The 25,844-nt window shown below is 51.3% G+C and overlaps 1 protein-coding gene across 1 annotated transcript in view; it reads left to right on the top strand.

Annotated features, from left to right (window-relative positions):
• Positions 1 to 25,844, top strand: part of LOC138493127 (intestinal-type alkaline phosphatase-like) — a 233,907-nt gene that overhangs the window by 141,532 nt on the left and 66,531 nt on the right. Inside the window, exon 6 of the mRNA XM_069620328.1 lies at positions 24,410 to 24,544. Within this exon, the coding sequence (XP_069476429.1) occupies positions 24,410 to 24,544 (135 nt within the window). The remainder of the gene's footprint in view (positions 1 to 24,409; positions 24,545 to 25,844) is intronic.

The raw sequence follows: 25,844 nt of genomic DNA, 5'->3' as shown, positions 1-25,844 counted from the left end.
TACCTCCCATACCGCCTTCACTCCGCTACCTCCCATGCCGCCTTCACTCCGCTACCTCCCATGCCGCCTTCACTCCGTACCTCCCAGGCCACCTTCACTCCGCTACCTCCCATGCAGCCTTCATTCTGCTACCTCCCATGTCGCCTTCATTCCGCTACCTCCCATGTCGCCTTCATTCCGCTACCTCCCATGCCGTCTTCACTCCTCTACCTCCGAGGTCACCTTCACCCCGCTACCTCCCAGGCCACCTTCACTCCAGTGGCTCCCAGGCCGCCTTCATCCTGCTACCTCCCAGGCTGCCTTCACTCCGCTACCTCCCAGGCTGCCTTCACTCCGCTACCTCCCAGGCCACCTTCACTTTGCTACCTCCCATGCAGCCTTCATTCCGCTACCTCCCATGCCGCCTTCATTCCGCTACCTCTCATGCCGTCTTCACTCCTCTACCTCCGAGGCCGCCTTCACCGCGCTTCCTCCCAGGCCACTTTCTCTCCGGTACCTCCCAGGCCACCTTCACTCTGCTACCTCCCAGGCCACCTTCACTCTGGTGCCTCCCATGCCGCCTTCATTCCGCTATTTCCCATGCCGTCTTCACTCCTCTACCTCCCAGGCCACCTTCACTCCGCTACCTCCCAGGCCGCCTTCACTCCGCTACCTCCGAGGCCGCCTTCACTCTGCTACCTCCCAGGCCACCTTCACTCTGGTGCCTCCCATGCCGCCTTCACTCCGCTACCTCCCATGTCGTCTTCACTCCGCTATTTCCCATGCCGTCTTCACTCCTCTACCTCCCAGGCCGCCTTCACCCCTCTACCTCCCAGGCCGCCTTCACCCCTCTACCTCCCAGGCCGCCTTCACCCCGCTACCTCCCAGGCCGCCTTCACCCCGCTACCTCCCAGGCCGCCTTCACTCCGCTACCTCCCAGCCCACCTTCACTCTGGTGCCTCCCAGGCCGCCTTCACTCCGCTACCTCCCATGTCGTCTTCACTCTGCTACCTCCCATGCCGTCTTCACTCTGCTACCTCCCATGCCGTCTTCACTCTGCTACCTCCCATGCTGCCTTCACTCCGCTGCCTCCCATGTCGCCTTTACTCTGCTGCCTCCCATGCCGCCTTTACTCTGCTGCCTCCCATGCCGCCTTTACTCCGCTACCTCCCATGCCGCCTTTACTCCACTACTTCCCATGCCGCCTTTACTCCGCTACCTCCCATGCTGCCTTCACTCCGCTACCTCCCATGCCGTCTTCATTCCGCTACCTCCCAGGCCGCTTTCACTCCGCTACCTCCCAGGCCGCCTTCAGTCCGCTACCTCCCAGGCGCCTTCATTCTGCTACCTCCCATGCAGCCTTCATTCCACTACCTCCCAGGCTGCCTTCACTCCGCTATTTCCCATGCCGTCTTCACTCCTCTACCTCCCAGGCCACCTTCACCCCGCTACCTCCCAGGCCACCTTCACCCCGCTACCTCCCAGGCCACCTTCACTCTGCTACCTCCCAGGCCACCTTCACTCTGGTGCCTCCCATGCCGCCTTCACTCCGCTACCTCCCATGTCGTCTTCACTCCGCTATTTCCCATGCCGTCTTCACTTCTCTACCTCCTATGCCGTCTTCACTCCTCTACCTCCCAGGCCGCCTTCACCCCGCTACCTCCCAGGCCGCCTTCACCCCGCTACCTCCCAGGCCGCCTTCACCCCGCTACCTCCCAGGCCGCCTTCACCCCGCTACCTCCCAGCCCACCTTCACCCCGCTACCTCCCAGCCCACCTTCACTCTGGTGCCTCCCAGGCTGCCTTCACTCTGCTACCTCCCATGCCGCCTTCACTCCGCTACCTCCCATGCCGCCTTCACTCCGCTACCTCCCATGCTGCCTTCACTCCTCTACCTCCCATGCTGCCTTCACTCCTCTACCTCCCATGCTGCCTTCACTCCTCTACCTCCCATGCCGCCTTCACTCAGCTACCTCTCATGCCGCCTTCACTCCGCTACCTCCCAGGCTGCCTTCACTCGGCTACCTCCCAGGCCACCTTCACTCCGCTACCTCCCATGCTGTCTTCATTCCTCTACCTCCCAGGCCGCCTTCACTCCTCTACCTCCCAGGCCGCCTTCATTCCACTACCTCCCATGCCGCCTTCACTCCGCTACCTCCCATGCCGCCTTCACTCCGCTACCTCCCATGCCGCCTTCACTCCGCTACCTCCCAGGCTGCCTTCACTCGGCTACCTCCCAGGCCACCTTCACTCCGATACCTCCCATGCTGTCTTCATTCCTCTACCTCCCAGGCCGCCTTCACTCCTCTACCTCCCTGGCCGCCTTCATTCCGCTACCTCCCATGCAGCCTTCATTCTGCTACCTCCCATGTCGCCTTCATTCCGCTACCTCCCATGCCGTCTTCACTCCTCTACCTCCGAGGTCACCTTCACTCCGCTTCCTCCAATGCCGCCTTCACTCCGCTACCTCCCATGCCGCCTTCACTCCGCTACCTCCCATGCCGCCTTCACTCCGCTACCTCCCATGCTGCCTTCACTCAGCTACCTCTCATGCCGCCTTCACTCAGCTACCTCTCATGCCGCCTTCACTCCGCTACCTCCCAGGCTGCCTTCACTCGGCTACCTCCCAGGCCACCTTCACTCCGCTACCTCCCATGCTGTCTTCATTCCTCTACCTCCCAGGCCGCCTTCACTCCTCTACCTCCCAGGCCGCCTTCATTCCACTACCTCCCATACCGCCTTCACTCCGCTACCTCCCATGCCGCCTTCACTCCGCTACCTCCCATGCCGCCTTCACTCCGTACCTCCCAGGCCACCTTCACTCCGCTACCTCCCATGCAGCCTTCATTCTGCTACCTCCCATGTCGCCTTCATTCTGCTACCTCCCATGTCGCCTTCATTCCGCTACCTCCCATGCCGTCTTCACTCCTCTACCTCCGAGGTCACCTTCACCCCGCTACCTCCCAGGCCACCTTCACTCCAGTGGCTCCCAGGCCGCCTTCATCCTGCTACCTCCCAGGCTGCCTTCACTCCGCTACCTCCCAGGCTGCCTTCACTCCGCTACCTCCCAGGCCACCTTCACTCTGCTACCTCCCATGCAGCCTTCATTCCGCTACCTCCCATGCCGCCTTCATTCCGCTACCTCTCATGCCGTCTTCACTCCTCTACCTCCGAGGCCGCCTTCACCGCGCTTCCTCCCAGGCCACTTTCACTCCGGTGCCTCCCAGGCCACCTTCACTCTGCTACCTCCCAGGCCACCTTCACTCTGGTGCCTCCCATGCCGCCTTCATTCCGCTATTTCCCATGCCGTCTTCACTCCTCTACCTCCCAGGCCACCTTCACTCCGCTACCTCCCAGGCCGCCTTCACTCCGCTACCTCCGAGGCCGCCTTCACTCTGCTACCTCCCAGGCCACCTTCACTCTGGTGCCTCCCATGCCGCCTTCACTCCGCTACCTCCCATGTCGTCTTCACTCCGCTATTTCCCATGCCGTCTTCACTCCTCTACCTCCCAGGCCGCCTTCACCCCTCTACCTCCCAGGCCGCCTTCACCCCGCTACCTCCCAGGCCGCCTTCACCCCGCTACCTCCCAGGCCGCCTTCACTCCGCTACCTCCCAGCCCACCTTCACTCTGGTGCCTCCCAGGCCGCCTTCACTCCGCTACCTCCCATGTCGTCTTCACTCTGCTACCTCCCATGTCGTCTTCACTCTGCTACCTCCCATGCCGTCTTCACTCTGCTACCTCCCATGCCGTCTTCACTCTGCTACCTCCCATGCTGCCTTCACTCCGCTGCCTCCCATGTCGCCTTTACTCTGCTGCCTCCCATGCCGCCTTTACTCTGCTGCCTCCCATGCCGCCTTTACTCCGCTACCTCCCATGCCGCCTTTACTCCGCTACTTCCCATGCCGCCTTTACTCCGCTACCTCCCATGCCGCCTTTACTCCGCTACCTCCCATGCTGCCTTCACTCCGCTACCTCCCATGCCGTCTTCATTCCGCTACCTCCCAGGCCGCTTTCACTCCGCTACCTCCCAGGCCGCCTTCAGTCCGCTACCTCCCAGGCGCCTTCATTCTGCTACCTCCCATGCAGCCTTCATTCCACTACCTCCCAGGCTGCCTTCACTCCGCTATTTCCCATGCCGTCTTCACTCCTCTACCTCCCAGGCCACCTTCACCCCGCTACCTCCCAGGCCACCTTCACCCCGCTACCTCCCAGGCCACCTTCACTCTGCTACCTCCCAGGCCACCTTCACTCTGGTGCCTCCCATGCCGCCTTCACTCCGCTACCTCCCATGTCGTCTTCACTCCGCTATTTCCCATGCCGTCTTCACTTCTCTACCTCCTATGCCGTCTTCACTCCTCTACCTCCCAGGCCGCCTTCACCCCGCTACCTCCCAGGCCGCCTTCACCCCGCTACCTCCCAGGCCGCCTTCACCCCGCTACCTCCCAGGCCGCCTTCACCCCGCTACCTCCCAGCCCACCTTCACTCTGGTGCCTCCCAGGCTGCCTTCACTCTGCTACCTCCCATGTCGTCTTCACTCCGCTACCTCCCATGCCGTCTTCACTCCGCTACCTCCCATGCTGCCTTCACTCCGCTGCCTCCCATGCCGCCTTTACTCTGCTGCCTCCCATGCCGCCTTTACTCCGCTACCTCCCATGCCGCCTTTACTCCGCTACCTCCCATGCCGCCTTCACTCCGCTACCTCCCATGCTGCCTTCACTCCGCTACCTCCCATGCTGCCTTCACTCCGCTACCTCCCAGGCCGCCTTGACTCCGCTACCTCCCAGGCCGCCTTCAGTCCGCTACCTCCCAGGCGCCTTCATTCTGCTACCTCCCATGCAGCCTTCATTCCACTACCTCCCATGCCGCCTTCATTCCGCTACCTCCCATGCCGCCTTCATTCCGCTACCTCTCATGCCCTCTTCACTCCTCTACCTCCGAGGCCGCCTTCAGTCCGCTACCTCCCAGGCGCCTTCATTCCGCTACCTCCCATGCAGCCTTCATTCCACTACCTCCCATGCTGCCTTCACTCCGCTACCTCCCAGGCCGCCTTGACTCCGCTACCTCCCAGGCCGCCTTGACTCCGCTACCTCCCAGGCCGCCTTCAGTCCGCTACCTCCCAGGCGCCTTCATTCTGCTACCTCCCATGCAGCCTTCATTCTGCTACCTCCCATGCAGCCTTCATTCCACTACCTCCCATGCCGCCTTCATTCCGCTACCTCTCATGCCCTCTTCACTCCTCTACCTCCGAGGCCGCCATCACTCCGCTACCTCCCAGGCCACCTTCACTCCGCTACCTCCCATGCCGTCTTCACTCCGCTGCCTCCCATGCCGTCTTCACTCCGCTGCCTCCCATGCCGCCTTCACTCCGCTGCCTCCCATGCCGCCTTCACTCCGCTGCCTCCCATGCCGTCTTCACTCCGCTACCTCCCAGGCCGCCTTCACTCCGCTACCTCCCATGCCGTCTTCACTCCGCTACCTACCATGCCACCTTCACTCGCCCCGCACTGGCTGATGATTTCCCATTTTGTTTTTAACTGTCCTGTTATGTGCGTCTACCTGGTTGTTTTACGATATACCCGTGTTTTTTATTTTTCACTTAAAACAATATTTTGAAATATATTCATACATCCCAACATTATCCATTCCATTCGGGAGACGTTATTCCAGTACTGGTTTAAACTTTACATTAAAACCAGGACTGGACTATCATTGATTGAATGGAATGGATAATGTCGGCATGCAGGCATATTTCTTTAAATTGTTGTGTGCTACGTTGTATGACGTATTCTGTGGAGTTTTGCATAAATAAGAATTGTATGTATTTTTATAGACACTATACAGCAATATAAAATAAAATAACTGGATTGATAACAATCAGGGACGTCATTTGGGGGTTGCCAGGGGTTGCCGATGCGACCCGTGAGTTCTCCCTTGCTAACCCTAAAAAAGAAACATAAAAAAAAAAAATCATTCATTGTTTTAAACGTAAGCTCCTGGGCTGTGGCCAGCACAATGTGGCTCTATATTTCTGCAGTGGGCGGCTTTCTTGCTCAGGCCTCTTAAAAACACAAAGGGTTTCAGCACTGACCCTAAATAAGAAAGAATAGGAAGAACAAATCATTTGTTTTTCTCGAATTCTATAATTGCTCGACTCATTAAAGGTTTATTTCAGGCACACTTCAGGGGGTGAGTCACTGATTTAGTCTGTTCTTAAACGTTTCAACGAAGCCTTTCATCCTTCTGAGGTCGATAAATGAGTACCAACAAAGGTTGAGTGATATTGGGTGTATATTTGTTCTGTATAAAGCGCTTAAGCGTAAGTGCTATATAATAACACATCATTATCATTTGGTCATGGAAGTCTGCTTGCATTCACAGTAATTTTTTAATATGGGTTTACACACAGATCTTAACGATGCATATGGCGACCCATTCTTGTATGAAATGTACATCACACTATAGTGATAGTGTAACCATATAGTGTGGGCCTGTACACACTGATATTTAACTATACATATGATGATCCATTATTCTATGAAATTTATATCAAACTATAGTGATATTGTAACCATATTTTTCGTAGTGTACTTAGGAACAATGCTATGTGATACCACTTCCTGTTTTGCCAAGGGGTGAATGGTTGTGTTCCATCACTTACCATGATGTCACTTTAGGGTGGGGTCAAATGACATCACTTCCTGTGATGTCATCAGAGGTCAACAGTCGGGTGATGTCACTTCCGCTACTCCTGGCAATTTGGTGAAATTACATCCCTGATAACAATATAAATTATTAGTAACTGCGGCAGGTAAGAAGTAGCTCTCCCATTAGTTAGTAGATGGGCCTTCCTTGCTGGTAAGGCTTGGATCTTCTCTTCCTCTTGACGTCTCCAGCCTTCCGCACTACCTAGCTCCATGCCCGTACCATGCCGTCTTCCTTATACATGCCAGTCTGCCTTGCCAGTTGCCTCCTGATTCCCTGTTGCTGTCCCCTTCTCTAGCACGCTTCCTATCTGGCCCCTCGTCTTCCAGATGATGCCTCCTTCCCATATCACCCTACCCACTAATCTTTTTTCTGTTTCTACCACGACTTCACTGTTATGCATCACTCAGTACCGACACCCTTATTCCTAATCCTGCTATGAGCACCCTGTGTCCTCTTATCTCTATGACCTTGGTCCCGGGGTAGCGTTCGGGCATCACTAACTGGGCTTCGCTATGGCCGGTAATTCGGGCATTGTGTCATTACACTGACCCTCACCTCAGTGGTTATTTTTTAATAAGAGCTTGCTTCCTTCTAAGCGTGGAACCCCAGGCTCTAATCACCTGTAGAAGTCTGCATTCTAGGAGCGTGTTCGTCTCACTGTTTCCAGCTCTCTAGCCAATAAGCCAGATTTTAATGTCAGCTCTAACTGCCTGTAAAGGCTGAATTCCACGCCTCCCTTTGTGGTGTGTACACACTGGGCACTGGACAGAGAGTCTTTGATACGCTCTTTTGCAAGAGGTGCCACACGAGGCTTCCCTTACCCCTGAACAAGCTCTAATAGCACAAGAACCCTTTCCATTGGGCTCTGTTGTGTTCCAGGTGATATTTGCCCATGTGTGTGAGGCCCTTGTTTTTTGGCAAAGGACCACTAACTTTAGTGGCGGATAACAAACCCACAATAGTGTCCTCTAGTGCCGTCCCTATCGCTTCAATGGGTTTTTATTTTCCGTTAGGTTTGTAAATTAGTTTGTTTAATTTTTCTTAAAAAATGCATTTAATTTAATTTTTTATTTCTTTTAAAAAAAGTGAAATAAATTTGGTCTAAAGGAAGGCTTTAGGGGACTGGTATCACATCTCTTAATGTTTGGACGAGATAGATCATTGGACGGAGGAGAGATTTCTCTTTGAGGATGGAGTCAAAAGGGCGATACTACAACAATGAGTGCACCAGACGCTCCTAGCTAATTGGCCTCCAGATATTGGGGCTCTTTATGAGTATGGCGGTGCTGGGAAAAATTGGCAGTAATGGATTACCGCCACTTTTTCCGCCCCGCCATACTACCAGTTTGGCCCTGGAATGGGGGATTTAGTTGTAGAATCATGCTTGGAGGTAAATCCTCCCACTTTCTGCCGAAAATCGCCAACATTACCGTAACAGTAATTCCGCCGGCAGTAATTCTGCCGAAATCCCCAATGAACTCCAAATTAATGGGCACTAACACCGCCACCACAACTTGTAATCTGGCTGTAAATATTCTGGACCAGGTGGTGGTAGCGGTAATTCTGCTGGGCAGCGTTCCAGCAGATTACCACTGGAATAGCACCCAACTCATAATGAGACCCAAAGTATTTGGATGTCATATGCGCTGCAGACCTTACTTTCGGTCCTAGGGCAAGGGTAGTACCAGAGGCACCACGTTTCAGCTGAGCATGCTTTCAAATGTCCTCTACTGCTACCCATCCACTTTGTTCAAGCGAACAGAGCATTACTCATGACTCCCTTCAATAGCAGTCAAGTCGTCTTCTCCGTTTTGTCCAATAAGCTCCTCGATTGGCTGCCTAACTGCAAAATGATGCAGCCTGATGGTACCACAATTTAAAAAAATATAACCAGAGAAAGTTGGGCCTAAAATCTGTCCACCGGTTTACAGCAGAGGCTAATATCCAGGTTAAAATTCACTGCACATAGCACCAATCATACTGGTGTTAAGGAATGGGGTAGATGCAGGAAATTGCAACTCTGAACTTACCAGTTACAAATCTATGGTTCGCAAACTCACACACCGGCCACCAACCAACTCAGAGAAACCTGAAGGTGTCTCACCCACTAGTACACGAGGATCTGTTATCCGGGTGGCCAGGACACGGCCATCGCTATTGGATCCAGACCCCAGGGGTGGACCGTGCGGGAGGATCACCTGAATGGGAAGTCCTTTTGGGAAGTTAAAGTGGGACACCGAAGGGTGAGACACGGTATCCCCTTCCTTATGAAACCTTTTCCCCATCCTGCCTAGTAGGATATTTAGAAACTCTACCCCCCCTTTTCCGACACAAACACTTTCTCACACTGTGAGCGACAATGGACAAACACCATTGCCGTTTACCTGACATGTCCAGACTCAAGGGTCAGCCAGAGTCAGGCAATTGCCGATAACTACACACACCTGACTGCCCTTTCCCTTCCCCATAGGGATAAAAGGCAGAGCATGAGAGCACACCCTGAGCAAGGCTGAATGCACAATGAAGCAGTTATTCCCAGACAGCAGTTCAAATGGAGGAGAAAGCAAGAGAGACCTGAAAGGACGACGAGGAGGGAATGGCCATTGCCCTTTTCAAACCAGACCCGCGAGGCCTCCGAGAAAGGAAACGTAAGACTGGGAATCGCAGCTGGCTAATAGTTTGACGGATGTCAGCAGTACATGGGACCCTCCCGCACTGATAGCCAGGGCGGGGAGAAGCAGTTGCCATCGTGGTACCTTCCTTGACTCCAGCTACAAAAGAAACACCAACGGGTTCAGCACAGCTGGTGAATCAGAAGAGACTGATATATATTAGGCTCAAGGTTGCAGTGCTACATTCTATGTGAAGAAATAAGATAATAGACAGAGGTCTTTTGTGAGGAAAATTGTTACTGGAAACAGGGTGGTCCGGTGCTCATTCAAAGGATTCTGGCTGGTACCCCTCTCCTGAACAAAGAGAATGTATTGAGTTAAGATTGTGGAAACTCCGAATACCAAGAGGCCTTGGAGGAGGGAGGCTGGCATGAGGTGTCAAAGTGGTCATACGAGGGTCAAGCCTAATTGCTTGTACAGTCGAAAGTGTTTGAACGTTGTGGAAACTGAGTGAACTGTAATGAGCGGCAAACGTGAACCCAACTGAGGGATGCCTGCAAATTGGGGTGAATGGTAATGCACACGTGAACCATGTGACGACAAGCGTGAACCTGACTGAAGGATGTTCACAGTGAGTTGTTGGTCTGATCCTGACTGAAGGAGCCTAATGTTGGGAGAAGGATCAGAGCCCGTCTGAGGGGGACCCAAGGGGTGAAGGATAATCACTCGCCATGAAAATTAATAGAAGGAACTTTTGTTTTGATGTTATGATACATCAGGCCCTCTGAAACAAGAGACCTGGGAAGAGAAGGCCCTGATATTGAGAAAATGAACTGTAAGCTCGTGCCTGAGAAGCCCAGGAGTGTGCTGTGCTCAAGAGTCCAGCCTTGTCCCGTGCTAAAAACATGGGGATGGCTTTAACATCCTGACTTATCATTTTGTGAACACTCTCTCTTTTCTTGTGAACATTATCCCACACTATTTTGTAGCATAGCAGTAAGGACTGGCAATAGCTATTTTTAGTATGGGCCCTTTATATTTGACTAAACTCCACTAGGACTGTTATTATTTAATGGTCTTAGCTTGCTCCCATTTTAGATTTAGGTTTATCTCACCCATTTTACAGTTTATTAAACACCCTTGAACTGTGATCACTTGCGTCTGTCTGTCTTTGATACCATGCCTTCCTTACACAACCTACAAAATGTTTGAGATCAGCCAGAGGCATGAAAAACTGCTCTCCTGAACACAGCCGTGAATATCTGCTCACTAATCTTAATTCAAGCCTTTGTTCTGTCCTCCTCCGTCTTGACCTTTCCTCTACTTTTGACAGTCAATCAGCCATCATGATCAATCGTCTCTGTGAGAACCTGGGCATGACGGATCAGGCCCTGAAGTGGTTGTCCGCCTTCATCCTGGATTGACCCCCCCAGGTCCAACTTGGTTCCTTTCTCTCCACCACCTCTCTTCATGTGGTGTTCCCCAGGGCTCTAACCTCTCACCCTGGCTCTTCAATGACTATGTGGCCCCTTTGGCCCACCTGATCTGTACCTTCTCCTCTAACATTCAGTGCTATGCAGATGACACTCAGCTCTATTTCAGGCTCCTCTCAGCCTCCCCTCATCTCATTCCTGACTGTCTGTTCACTATTCAGGATTGGTGGACCTCTAACGATCTCTGCCTTAATGCAAATAAGACTGAGATCCTTCTCATTGAGACCCCTGCTCCCGCTTTTCCTCTTTCACTCTGGTCGCCCTCCTTGGGCCTCTTCCTTCACCTTCCTGTGAGGAAAAAAAAAACATGGTGTCATCTTCGACTCCACTCTCTCTCTCCTTCTCTCCTCACATCACGGATATTGCCAAGAAGGCCCACTACCTGCAGCACCTCCTCAGAGGTATTTTTCCTTTTCTCACTTTACCCCAGAAGCTCACTGTCTCTAGAGCTCTAGTTCTCTCTAGGCTGGACTACTGCTACAGCCTCTTTCTAAATCTGCCTGCCTCTACTTCCGTCCTCTGCAACTGATCCACAACAGGACTGCAAGATTTGTCCTTGGCCTCAAGCCCAGGGACCGTATCTCTCCAGGACTGAAATCCCTCCACTATCGCCCAGTTGCTGCAATGTTCAAGTTCAAGACCCCCTGCATTAGCCACAAGGCTTTATGGGGCCAGGGCCCGCACTGCATCCAACTCGCTCTTCCAAAACACCTTCCATCTCAAGCCCTTTTCTCAGCCACCTTCAACTCTCTGAGGGTCAGACGCTTCTCCAGGCAGATAGTCGGGGGTAGATATAGCTCCCCTGCAGGTGACTCCCTCTGGAATGGCATCCCTGCCCCTCTCAAATTTGAGCCAGACCACCTGAAGTTCCAGAAGCACCTCACAACCTTCCTTTTCACCTCTGCTTTCTCTCTCTCCCCCTGCTAACCTACCTGTCTGCTGCACTAACTGGTTGCCTGGCTGCCCTCAGAGTCTGACTGGGTTCCAGGCTCCTCACTGACCCCGGTCCTACTTTGCACTTAGGGTCCATAACTGTAACCCTACAGTACCCTGCCTCCTTGCACTTACCCAGAGCGGCACTTCCCTGGCTGCCCATCCTAAGAGCAATCCTGCCCTGATTGCACTTCCTCCTTCCCCCTCCACTTTGCATTGTTGTACTTGCATGATCAGAATGACACAGGGCCTGGTAAGATTGTTTGTTTTGTCCTCCATCTGTCTTCCCTCCCTTGTCGTGCCTGTTGAGTATCGTGGGGGTGTTGGGGGGGGCCCACGCAATCACACACACACTCACTCCGCATACATCCAGAGAGCTACGCCGGAGACGTGTGGATGGTTTAGGTCCCCGGCGCGAACTGCCACACGGGCCGTGTTTATTAACACTGCGCATGCGTGAGCCTCATTCTGGCTCACGCATGCGCCCAACAGCGTATTAGTACGCAACATCCCTCCTTTTCCCCCCGAAACAGAAAACATGAACAAACATAGAATTAACAGTGCTCAAATACAACTTAAACTGTTAGTGTACCACTGATTACGAAGCAGGGTCCATAAGAAAGTCTTGGAACCTCTGCGGCGGCCTGCGCCCCGCCCGGCTCGGTTACCTGCGTGCTTCATCCTGAGGTACATCGGGCATCCCTGGAGTCTCGGGCGGTTCATCGTGTCTCAGTGTTGGCTCGGCATTCTGCTCCGGGTCGGGTGTGACTGTCTCCTCCGGACTCGCAGTTCCTATGCGCTTGAAGGAGGACACGTTCCTGGTGACAGTCCCTCGTGCATTGGCGGCGGTGACCATAGACCCTTTGACGTGCGTCACCCCGAGTGGCTGCGTCTCATATGGTAGTGATAACTTTCCTTCCGGCCTTCTGTTTCGCACTAGCACGGTGTCACCCACGGCAATGTCTTTCTCTGGGAGCCTCCTCCTGGTGGTCTCTCTTTCATTCTGAGTGGCTCTCTCCGCTTGCACCTGCTCGTTATTGATCTCTCCCGGATGTCGACCTTCGATTTCTGGTAACAATCCTCTTGGCACCCGTTTTTAATAGCGCCTCCGCCGGGGGCGACCCCAGTGGACTGATGGGGGGTCGAGCGGTACTCTCGGAGAAATTCGAACAGGTTACGTCTTAGATCTTCCCCTCCATTCATTGATATGCGGAACACCTTGTTGAGCGTTCGCATAAATCGCTCTACCTCCCCATTTGCTCTTGGCCAGAGGGGTGTGACCTTACGATGTTTTATCCCTCTTTCTTCACAGTAGGTTGCAAACTGCTGCCCTTTGAACGGGGCACCGTTGTCCGAGCAAAACTCCCTTGGAAACCCATGCGTGGCAAACATTTTCTCCAACGCCATGATGGTGTGTTCGCTGGCAGTGGACTCGACTAGCTCAACTTCGGGGTATCGTGACCACTGATCGGTCACCACCAGAAAGTACATTCCCCGGCCTGTGGACCCAAAATCGGCATGTACTGTCCCCTATGGCTGGTCGCTCCTTACCATGGCTTGGATCGGCGGCCTTCTTTCCACCGGACTCGCAGCTTGGCAGGGAATGCAGTTCTTCACAAACTCCTCCACTCTGCTTTCCAGCTCCGGGAACCAGACCTTTAATCTCAAGCGAGCTTTCATCTTGGCCATCCCCTGGTGGCCATTATGGGCCAGATGTAGGACTTTCTCAACTAATGTTCTCGGGATCACAATCTGGTGACCCCTCAGCAGGAGGCCGTCATCCGCCACCGTCAACTCGTGCCGCGCCTTCCAGAGGGCTTGCAGGTCCTTTTGAGCCCCGATGACCCTCCTGGAGTTGTCTTGCAGGACCTCACGCCACTCCCCACTCGCTATCGCCTGTCTGATTTTGGTGAACGTTTCGTCCTTGTTGGATTCCTCTGCAATTACCTGGCCGGCCAGGGCAATGGGCAGCGCAGATTCGACCACCAGGTGTACGGCCTCTACGCAGTCGGCCACTTCAATGGAGTCTCGGAGCCTCCCCGAGCCCGGGTTGCGGGACAGATAGTCTGCCGGGTTGAGTGTTCCTGGGCGGTACAGTAGTTTGACCCCGTACTCCATTAGCGAGAGCATCCATCGTTCAATGCGAGGTGGTGGTTTGGACGAGGTCCCTGATAGAATTGGGTTTAGGGGCTTGTGATCCGTCACCACAACAACCGGTTTCCCCAGAATGTAAATGCGGAAGTGTTTGCACCCCCACAGTATGGCCAAGGCCTCCCGCTCGATCTGAGAGTATCTCCTCTCTGTCTCTGTGAGGGCTTTGCTGGCATAAGCGATGGGCCTCATGGTTCCTTGATTGTCCGCCTGCATAAGAACTGCTCCCAGTCCCATGGGGCTGGCGTCGACCACAATTTCAGACTCCCGGTCCGAGATGAAATAAGCCATAGTCTCTTGCCCTGATAGGACGCTCTTAATGTCATCGAACGCCCGCCGCTCTTTTCTACTCCAGTTCCATGTGACGTCATTCCTGGTGACCGCTCTTAAGGGCTCCGATAGCGAGGCTAGGTCACGGATGAAGCGACCGCAATAGTTCACCATCCGCAGGAAGCTTTTAATCTCCGCTGGAGATGTTGGTGGAGCGGCTTCACGGATGTCCTTCACCTTCTCTGGATCAGGGGAAATCCCTCCAGCATGGAAAACGAAACCAAAGAACTCCAACCTGTCTTTCAGAAACTCACACTTTTCTTTGTGTAGTGTTAGACCTAGAGTGCGCAGCCTTTCCAGGGTGTTCTCTAGGCGCTTCACATGTTCTGCCTCTGACCGGGCAAAGACCAGGATGTCGTCCGACATGTTGATCACTCCCTTGAGTCCTGACAGAGCCCCCCTGATGGCATTTTGAAAGACATCCGTCGCGGACGAGACTCCAAAACTGAGCCGCTTGTATTGATATAACCCTTCATGAGTCGTGAAGGTCGTAATGTATCTGGACTCGGGGTGTAACTCTAACTGGTGATATCCAAATCGTAGGTCCAGTTTTGAGAATATTTTTGCTCCCTGGAGTTCCCCGACGATATCATCTAAGGTGGGCGTGATGTGGTGTTCCCATTTGATGGCTATGTTGGGTAGCCTCATGTCCACGCAGATGCGCACCGCGCCTGGCTGTTTAGGCTTCGGGGCTACTACGATTGGGGAGGCCCAAGGGGTGGGGCCTTCCACCCTTTCAATGATGTCTCGGTCAATCAGGGACTGCAACTCCTTCTCCACCTGTGCTCTCAGATGGAACGGGATGCGGCGGTGTTTGAGAGCTGTTGGTCTCACTGACTCGTCTATGTGGAGGGTGTATTGGATCAGCTTTCAGTTTTCCTATGCCATTGAAGATTGTCTCGAACCGTTGCAGTAGGTTTTCCAGGTCGGCGCAGTACACCGCAAATGAGACGTGGACAATGTTTAGCGCTTCAGCGGCGGCGCAACTTAGGAGTGAGTGTGGGCTCACACTTGTGACGAAAAATCTTGCTTTGATTCTGGTCTGTCCATGAGTCACTGGTGCTACGAACACCCCCTGGATGGAGAGCGGAGTGTGTCCACCAAAAGCATATATGCGTGCTGTGGACCCTGGTGGGCCAGGCAACGCGTTGTAATGTTCGGTCGCTAGCACACAGACGGACGCTCCAGTGTCTATCAGGACCGGCGTGGGTGTTTCCCCAATGTTCACTGTGCACGTGGGCTGACGCCGTTTCCCTGGGCCTTTGGCGATACTGGAGATGAAGAAGATTTCGTCCTCTTCTTCTGCGATGTTCAAATCTTGCATGCCCTGTTCAATGGACGACACACCCCTTATCCTCCTAGAGGTGCCTCGGCCAACTCTTTCCGGACCTCTTGTCGCAGCGACTGGTGTCATTGCCCTGCACACTATTGCATAGTGTCCCAGAGTGCCACACCTGCCGCAGGTTCTTGATTTGGCGGGGCACTCGCCTGCATGTGGCAGGTCATATCCGCAGTATTGGCATGATGGAGCATTGCTGTGACCTGTGGGTGGGTCTCCACCTCTTGGCGCCCATATTGCCTTCCCTGGTGCATAGCGACCGACTGCAAAAGCTTCTTCCTCCTTCTTTGCATGAGTAGCTGCGTCCATCTTCGCCCCCCTGGCATCAGCCAGTTCATACGCTCTCCCCATGTCTAGGATTTGTTGTACGGTTAGCCCAGGTTCTCTCAAAACCTGCCTCTGCAGTTTTCCGGAGCTGCACCCTTGCAGCAACTGGTTACGAACCATCTCTTCTTCGTTACCCCATCTACAGGAGCTTGCTAGGTGTCGGAGTCGCGCACAGAACTTGTCCAACGATTCATCATCTCGCTGCTTCTCCGCGCCCATGACAAACCTGTCAAAGTCTACGTTTGCCATGGGGAGGAAGTAATCCCTTCCCTGAGTGCTTGTTTCACTGCAACATAGGTGGCCACAGGGATGGTCAGCGAGTCATAGATCTTGTGTACTTCCACCCCTGCCGAGTATACCATGATGGCGATCTTCTCTGCATCTTCCGTGACCCCTGCGGCCGTGATAAACATTTCTAGCCGTTTCACCCACAGGAGCCATTTTGGACCCAGCTTAGATGGAGGGCCTGTGGTATCAAATTCAGGCATGGGGCTTAGAGTGCTGTTCATCCTGCGTGGGATGGGGCAATTGCACCATCTTGGTCATCCTCTTCCCCCATCTTGGTGAATAGCACTCACCGGTACTTGCTGGACATCTTCTGTGGCTGCTGGGCTGGTGTGCTGAGTCCCCTTTGCGATGTGGTGCTCCTCCTGCACCCTTTTCTCCTCCTGATCACTTGTGCCACAGCCCTGTAGATGTTATGGCTGTGGGATTTCCAAAAATTGTTGCTGGGCAAAGCAAAAGTTCAAGTGGCGCACGAGCACCCTCACGGGCCGCTACCACTGCCTTTCACGTGTTGACCAAGATGGCCGCCGGCCATACGCGTGGACTCGTGTGAACGCCAGTCAACGTTCTTCTCCTGGAACGTTGCCGGAGCAGAGGATGGCTCACGCGCCGTCCTCGTCGCCAGTGTTGAGTATCGTGGGGGTGTTGGGGGGGCCCACGTAATCACACACACACTCGCTCCGCATACATCCAGAGAGCTACGCCGGAGACGTGTGGATGGTTTAGGTCCCCAGCGCGAACTGCTGCACGGGCTGTGTTTATTAACACTGCGCATGCGTGAGCCTCGTTCTGGCTCACGCATGCGCCCAACCGCGTATTAGTACGCAACAGTGCCTAGAAACACTTGTATACAGGCACGTAATAAATGACTTATATCATATCATGCATAACTGTCGGCTGACCCGCGACTCAAGTGTTTGGCCCGCAGTAAAACGCCAAACCCTCAAGGCTACAAACGTGTCAGGAAACCCGCGAGCAGGTCAGACTGGGAAGCAAGGTCAATACGTAACTAAGCGTGATGCCCCTTTTCACGGCAAAGCGTGCCTTTCATCTGTGTACAATGGCTTTACAGAGATCTGCTTCTGCCAGTTATAGAGCTTTGACCTTCTGTGACCTCAGTCATAGCCCAGAGGTGTACAGCCTTGCTGCCTTATCACCCAAAAAAGTGATTCAGGCACAAAAGCTATTGGTTGGGGTGGGTGGAAAAAAATGCTCAGTGCCTAAAATAAATCATGCACAGGGAGCCAGATGTACAAGTGTTCACAATAGGGTTCATGGCAAATTCACTTTTATTTGCTCTTAATTACTGATTTTTCAACTTGTCAAGAAAGTCACTCAATAGTGAACACACATTCCCAGAACAGTTTTCACCAAGATCGCAAGGCACTGAAGTTCAAGTTCACAACTTCTGAAGGCCTATTAAAGGGTACCTTCAAAGTAGACTGCAGTACACAATTCCGCTGAGTGATGCAAATAAGATGATATAATTGTCTGTCAAACTAATCACAAAACACAGTCAACTAAGGGAATGCCACCTTTATTGGGGCAAATACACTCATCTACACCATTAAATACTAAAACAAAAAGGTAAATAAATGTTTCCTGTGCTTGTTTCTAATTCTAATGCACTTGTCCTCAATGTGGTGGGTTCAAAGAACACATTGTCCTTTTAGAGTGGAGCTATGCAAATTATACACTTTTTTTTTAGAGTAGGGGCAATGGGCGTGTAGGCAGCGCATAGGTGACCTTTGATCCCACTGTGAACAGTTGGTATCTATGCATGTAGAGACGGAGGAAGGACACACAGGGACTGCCACCTCACATGCTCTGTCTCTTCCTGCCACCTCTCTCTGTTCCAGGCACTACCCCTCCCTCTTTCATTCAGTAGCCAGTTGTTAATCACCCCTAATTTATTTTTAACATGAAGCTGCTTCCCATCGCTCCTCTACCCCCTCGCTCAATTCATGGGAGGGCCAGAACTTTCGCAGTGAGAAAGCCAGCATCGTCTACACTTGGACATTCTCGCTCCCCGGTCCTCAACCCCAGTAGCTCACACCGTACACTGCACGTTTCCTGCCATGGAACTGTTTGAACATTTTGGGTTCATGCTAGGCCCTGAAGTGACTGTAAAGTGCCATGTTTGTTGCTCTATAACCTGCACAATCCCTACATTTTGCAGTTTCAAATGGCAAATCACTCGCAGGTAGGAATTGGAACAAATCAGTGGCAATTCAGTAGCTGGGACCCCTTCCATCAATGTATCTTTGCCAACTGTATTTGTACGCAGAGCTGGGAGATGAGTGGGCGGTGGGGTGATAAAGAGGGCGGCTATTGGCTGACACTTCTCGTCTACCGGTGGCAGATTGATGGCACCTGGGACCAGTGGGATGATCTGAAAGTGACGTGGGCAGAATCTGTGTAGCTACAACTGTGCCATTGTGATACTGGAAATGCATTGAAGGGACTGGCCTCCCTGTTCTTGTCCGGTACTCCCTTATCATGTGTGTTCTGTGTTATATTCTGCACAGGAGTCCAGTTGGGACCCCTGGCAGTGCAGCTCTTCCTCTTTTTGGTTGTGGTGAACAAAGACCCTTGGGATACCCTGATGGCATCCACAGGTGAGGGTACAACCCTGTACCACTAGTGTATGATTTTGGGCACCTGTGTGTTGCCCACAGAGCAGGGTATGGGCTGGTGGCAGCTTCATGCTGATATGACAGGAGCTCTGAGTATCCCCCATTTTTGGATTCCCAGGCCCTTCCATAGGAATCAGTGGATTCCTGATTGAAGGAAAGATGGTCCCTGTGGCCCCTTGGTCCCTTGGTCTCTATTGCCTGTTAGCTTCTTTTCCCAAAGTCCTGGGAAGCCCTGACTCTGTCCTTTCCTCTGACTGGCTGTTGGGTGGAAGAACCATATATGGTATTGTAGGGAAGTGCAGACCAGGCTGGCTGGAGCCTTCCCAGTGATTGTATGTTGTGTATACACCATTGGGGTGGGACCTGTGTGAATAGGATGTGTGACCAATATGCATTCTATGTTATGGGTGTCTGATTTCTGTGTCTATGACGCAATGAATGAGACAACCCTGCCTGACATTAATGCAGTGTGGTGTGCTGAATGGCTGGGTGCTTGCCCCAATCCACATTCCTTGTTATGGGTGTCTATATGCCCTATTTTTTGATTGGCTGACTGAGCCTGGCTCAGGCAGAGTGAATGAGGGACAGATGTGTATATCTGGGGACCTCTCACTTACCAATTTGTTCAGAAGCTGAAGTTTAAACTTGAAGCTGATCCTTGAAGCCCAGTGGGAGGAAGAATATAGCCTTTGCATTTCCTTCAATGTAATCCAAGAGCAGTCAAGTCTATCAAGGACTGATCCAACATGGGACCTGGCTAGGAGACCTCTCCACAAGCTAGGAGGCACCATTGTGCAAAAACTGCTGTTCTTCATCGAGGCACCCTGGAAGCCAGAGTCTGACATCCAGAGAAGGGGTCCGCCAAGAAACCTGAAGAGAGCGCCTGGATGTCGAGGGTCGTTGAAGTCCATTCTCGTTGACAGGGGGTTCAGAAGATTTCTGTGACTGCTGGAAGCCAAGTTGAATCATGTAGCCCAGAAGTGAGGGCATCTTGATGCTGTGCTGCTCGACACCTGGAGCCGAGAAACCTCCACTCATGTCTAAGAACATTTGACAGAGGGCCCCCTTGCCATCACTGTTCACCACTTTGTCCCCCCAGAGAAATTCAAGGTCGCTAGCTTCTGAGGAAAGTCAACTGGTGGGTTTCCCGCCACCAGAAGCCAACAAAGAAGTCCCGAGGACACTGACGGAGTGAAGATGCAAGGTCCAGCCCATGGTCGAGTCTCGATCGCCAAAGCTATCCCTAGGTATGTGTTGTGGCTGCAGCACCGACAGGCCAGAGGATGCTGACCATGATCCCCAGCATCCATTGCCACCGAAGGACTTTCAAGTCCACTGTCTTACTTGCGGCACTGAACACTTTGCATCGAGGTCTACTGCATGCCTCACTTTCCCAGGACTTCCACCATTGAGGAACCGATCGTTGAAGAGCACCGTGAAGGTCGAAGCTGCTGTATCGGTACCAGTGTTATACTTTTCCTCAAGGTTCTCGATGCCTGGGGCTCCTGCTTGAAAGGGAGTACATCCTCAAAGGATACCGTCGACGAACCATCAAAGCAACTCTTCCACTTCAGGTACATTGGGGTGGTTGAACTTTTTAACCAAGACGGAAGGCTTGTGAAAACAAAATCAAAATATCGAGGCAGAGCCCCCCAAAAGGAAATACACCAAACACGGGTTACAAAGGAACATATAAAGTACTTTATTTTATACTGAATCCAGTTACAAAAACAGAGCAAAATCAGATAGCTATCGGCCCTCAGTACAACACAGCGAACTCCAGCGTGGTTCAGTGTGTTCAGTGAGAGACATTGTACATTAGAATGCATTCGCTTTTTATACACTTGGTGGGCACGATGTCCAGCCCCACTTTGGGTTAATATTCCATTTAATACATCACCGATCTAGGGTTCGTGCCAAGTCTCGAACAACCGCACATAACTGGTTTGCCTTTAATACATGTATCAACAAGCCTATGCAATAACTGTGTTTTCTAAGATTTTCCATGTAGGCCTTCTCAAACATTAATACAATGTAGTTAAACAGATGTTCTACATTCAGTATTTGAATACATTGTTTCAACATATGCTTGTGGATTAGTTTCATTGCACGAGAAATCCTTTTTCACACAGGTCAACAAAGGACAAGGTCTCAGTTCACGACCTCAACAAGTGGCCTGCAGGCAAGTTACATATTAGCTATGTACAGAGGTCAAGACGGCCATGTTGTATTCTGGAATGACATCGTCCACCATTTTAAGTCACAGGGTGACTTTTACAAAGCGAATCCTAAAATGGCGGATTGACCTGAAATGGCGGCTTACATTGATTTAAGGTCAGGACCTTGCAACACGGATTCTTTCGCAAGTGACTGTCGAGCAACTTGGCGTAGGCCAATATTCATATATTTATTGCAATAAGAGGCACGATATGATTTCTCTTTTGACAGGCTTATCGAGCATTTATGGACTGGGCTTGTTAATTCTTAACCTGCTTTCCTTCCTTATTTTCTACATTGATACACCGCAGTGAAATATTTGTATTCTCTGTTGTAACTGCCAGCAGTTGATGCATTTTAAAGAAATCTAAAGTCTAAGTGTGGTACCACATAGAAGTGTATAGATTTGTTGTCACAGAATTACCAGAGTAAAAAGTGTGTTATTGAATTGTGTATATATCTATGAACATTATGTTATATAAAGAAATGGTTAGCACATAACACAGTGTGTGGACATTCCTTTCTGGGGCTCAGGGACTCACTGTACTTAAGGACCAGCCTGCATCACCTCCTGAGAGCTTGAGCTTTGGTTGCTTGTCCATAAGCTACCATATAGAGAACCTTAGCTGGGGTGCTCAGTGTCTCTACCCTACCATATAGGGACAGACATTCAGATACCCCCCTCCAGTCTTTACAGCCATGCAGTTTCCTGCATGAATGAACTACACACTCACAAACCACCCTCCTCTCCCCTACCCCTCTCCCCCTGCCCTGTCTCCAACAGAGTCCCACAGAGGACCTACCTTTCCCCCCTACTCTTCAACCTCTACCTGACCCTCCTCCCACCCTCATCCACTCACAAACCCTAAATGGCTACAATTATGCAGATGACACACAGATCATGTTCAAGATCCCAATGACAGCTGCTTCTTCCCACCCTGACCCTGACCTTGCCTCTTGCCTCACAGAAATCGACCATTGGGTGATGGCCAACCACGTCCTCCTTAATCCTGGTAAAACAGAAATCCTTATGTGATAAGACGGAGCTCTTCTCTCAACCCACCCCCAGGCCATGCTCCCTATGCCCCATGCCTGCAGCATCTAGCTCACTAAAGAACCTGGGATGCACCATGGATTCGGATCTATCCCTCTCTCACCACATGAACACGGTATCTAGATCCTGCCCTCTACACCTTTGCATCCTCAGTCAAATCTTCCCCTATCTCCCCTACCCTCACAGAGTCACAGCAATCTTGGCTGTCATCCTCTTCCGCCTAGATTACAGTAATACCGTTTATCTGAGCAGCCCCAAGTACCAGCTCAGAATAGTCTAACCAATCCAAAACTATGCAGCTAGGCTCCTCCTGTGCCCCTCCCCCAACCCTCCCAGGGCACACATCACTCCTTCCATCTGGGTGCTCCACTGGCTACCTATCGGCCGACGGGCCACCGTCAAGGCCATGTGCATCCCCACCATGCACTGCACAAGACAGGCCCTGAATTCCTTCAAAACAAACGTACACGCTACGACCCCAGCCCAACAGAAACCTTAGATCAGACTGCACTCTTCCTTGTGATCCCTCCCTTCAATTCCACCAGAATAGGGGGATCCACTTTCTTGGTCCAAGCACCCACTCTCTGGAACTTCCTTCCTCTTAGTATCCGCCTTGTAGTCAACCACCTTACCTCCAGGAAGGCCCTCATAACCTAGCTCTTTCCTTTTGCAAACTGAGAAACTCTCTCGTCATGCTTATCCACATGGCTATAAAAAAGACAAACTACTACCACTACTACTATCTAAGTACAAAATAAGTGCAACGTGCACTGCTTGATTCACAAGGAAATTACTACAGGTAGCCATGACTTGCTACCGGTGAGCCAGAAGTATGCCAGAGATATTGATTGTAACTTCCATGTGAATCAAATCACCCTCTCCAGGTTTAAGTCAAGGGTAGGACCGAATAACTCCTTTGCAAACCGGCTCCCAAATGATTATCACTAATAGTGAGAACCAGCTTCCCCGTCGTCTTACATACCAAAACTAGCTCTCTTTCTCTCCATTTCTATCTCTCCTTTCTCTCCATCTCTTGCTCTTTCTATTCCCATCTCAGTGTATGTCCCTGTCTCCCTTTCTCTCATTCTGTTTTCTTTCTCAGACTCTCTCTCTCTGTATATCCCTGCCCCACTGTCTGTCTGTCTGGCTCTCTCTGACAATCGAGTTTTCGGGTACATTTTTGCCAGAGCTGCCTACCTCGACCATTGCTGAGAGCTGGGCAACGCGAGGAAAACACAAACCTACTTCTTAACCCACTTCTCTCCCTGTGGAGACCCTGACCCCGCTCCTCTCTCCCACCTCTTTCCACAGCCTACATGTCACCCTCTGTCTTTGTCTCCTGTTTAGAGCAATCCTTTCCTTGTTAGCTAGGTTTGCACTTTATAAATCCCATGATCCCTTGCCTGCAAAGGGGTGATTTATGGTTAAATGTGGAAAGAGAGCAGCTGTGGTAGAGGCGTCTCCTGAGGTATTTGGAGATCTACATTTTCATCACGTGTGTCCTGCAGGAATGTGGCCATCACCCTGAGGGGGCATTTGTCATATGGGGTGAGGTGGTGGGGGACATGGATAGGCTCTGCAGTGGTTGTTAGCGGTTCTGGCAGACTGTTAGAGAACACAGGGCCATGCTCTGGGGTATAACATTAAGTTTTATCATAGAAACAGGTCACTGGTTTTTAATCTGATCATAATGCTTTCTAAGAGGAAGGACATTTTGAGAAATAAAATGGGGTGTATTCTCCGCAAAAGAAGCTATTAAAAAAAGAACAATATTTAATTTGACAAAGTTTTTACTCTGACTCTCTTTAAAATTTGACAGTGTCCATCTGGTGATCACTTCGAGCAAAGAACATTGTCAAAACCTAGAATAACCATATAAATACGTTTCTGATAGAAAGCTATCATTCCAGGATTGACAGTCTGGAACACACCTATTGCACTACTTTGAACTACGTCTTTGCACCTAGCACCAATGAAGGTTTCTGGCTCCTTTGCATAAAATAGAAGAGCATTCTGGGAACATAAAAATGACCACAGATGTTTATATCTGATAGACATGTCTGTGATAAAAAGGATATATGCTTGAACTGCTACCCAATTCACACATGTGCATAGTAACATAATGCACACTGGGCTTGATGCTCATTTTATTTTTGTCTACTCACCCTAACGTTAAAGTGTTTGTACCAAAGATCCATATATACTCATTCAGATTACCTCACGATTTGGAGGGGTTGGGATGAAGATGAGGGGCTGCTAGCGCTTGATTCTGGGCTGATGTTTGACAGTAGTAGATTCTGATGGAAACACAAGCCGGGTGACACATTGCTAATTTTATTTTCTGTAGGTCATCCTGGGAGGTGGCAGGAAGTACATGACACCGAACGGAACGAAGGATCCCGAATACCCTACAGACTCTAACCAGAATGGGCTCCGCGGAGATGGGAGGAACCTCATCAATGAGTGGAAGGAGAAGAGAAAGGTGGGTGTGAAAGGCTCCTAAGTGAGCCTCGGAGCATAGGTCCTCGACGCCATACCAAATGTAGGACTGCACCATTATCTACAGCCGAGACGTGTTGTTATGTTGTGTTACCGAGCTTTTACACTGTGCCAAATTGCCACTGTAATGGCCACAGAGCTCCTAGGCTTGTCTAGTGGTGGGCATATTGTGCCCGTGCCTCGGGAATCCAGACCTCAGTCTGCAGAGAAAAAGGAGTAGGGTGAAGATAATAGGACGGGGAAGCCGGTGAAAGGCCACCGATGTGGGGATGGGGTGATGTAGACGGGGCAAATTAATGTTTTGTGATAGCTTGGGTGAGTGTGTACCCAGTAAGGTTGACCGCAGATCTGGACTGCCGAAAACAAGGTAGGTTCTAAGAATGTTTGGCATCAAAAGGATCATATATGCTGTGAACACTTTCGAGGTCCCAGTGTATAATGTTTTCTCTTACGCCAGTTATCACCTTGCTGTATCTCGGTCAGCACCATAATGGTAGTTTCTGTAACCATCAACCGCCAAGTTCCTATGCTTCCTGCCCTGCAACCTCCGTCCAAATGTTCTGTGTAAGATTTGATCACGGGTGCCAATGTAGTGGGCTTGAAAACAGCACGTACTACATTCCCACTGAAATTACACAGCTGAGAATATTTTCTAAGGCATGACTACTGCTCTCCCTTTAACTGACAGGCTATTATGCAAGTCTATGCAAAAAGGATGAGCATACTCCTCCTTGGCACTTAAGGGGTTAAACTCTGTCTGATTCTGAGATAAATGTAATTTTGGAAAGATCCTTGCGCTTTTTAAGTGACTATAGACAATTTTAAAAGTGTGACTCACCACCTGGGGCTGGATTGCACACACTTTTTGGGTGGGTGGAACATGTTTGGTTGGCAGTACTTTGAGTGCATCTACATTGGCTGCTCTTATTTAGTGAGATATATATGATATATGATGGGTTATTTATAACGCGCTTAATACCCAGAGGTTTCTAAGCGGGGACCCAGGGATCGAACCTGTGTTGCTTCGTGTCATCTTGTTTCCAAGTCGAGCGTGCTGCCACTGAGCTATCCTCCTGGGACAAACCTGCAGGGCCATTAAGTGCAGCTGCTTAAAAGCCCTGCAGGTTCCCTTTTCAGAATGCACCAAAGTTCTCAGGATGCAACACTGGATCCAGGTGCGAAGCATGAAATGCACAGACTTTACGGCAAGGAATTGAGGTTGCACACTAAGCGCTGCATTCTGAAACCTAAGCATAGCAATATTATCAACAGAAAAAAGCCTA

The sequence above is a fragment of the Ambystoma mexicanum genome, chromosome 10 (genome assembly GCF_040938575.1).
Source record: "Ambystoma mexicanum isolate Mex_15411 chromosome 10, UKY_AmexF1_1, whole genome shotgun sequence".
Taxonomy (NCBI): domain Eukaryota; kingdom Metazoa; phylum Chordata; class Amphibia; order Caudata; family Ambystomatidae; genus Ambystoma; species Ambystoma mexicanum.
This window is presented reverse-complemented; position numbering and strand designations above follow the sequence as displayed.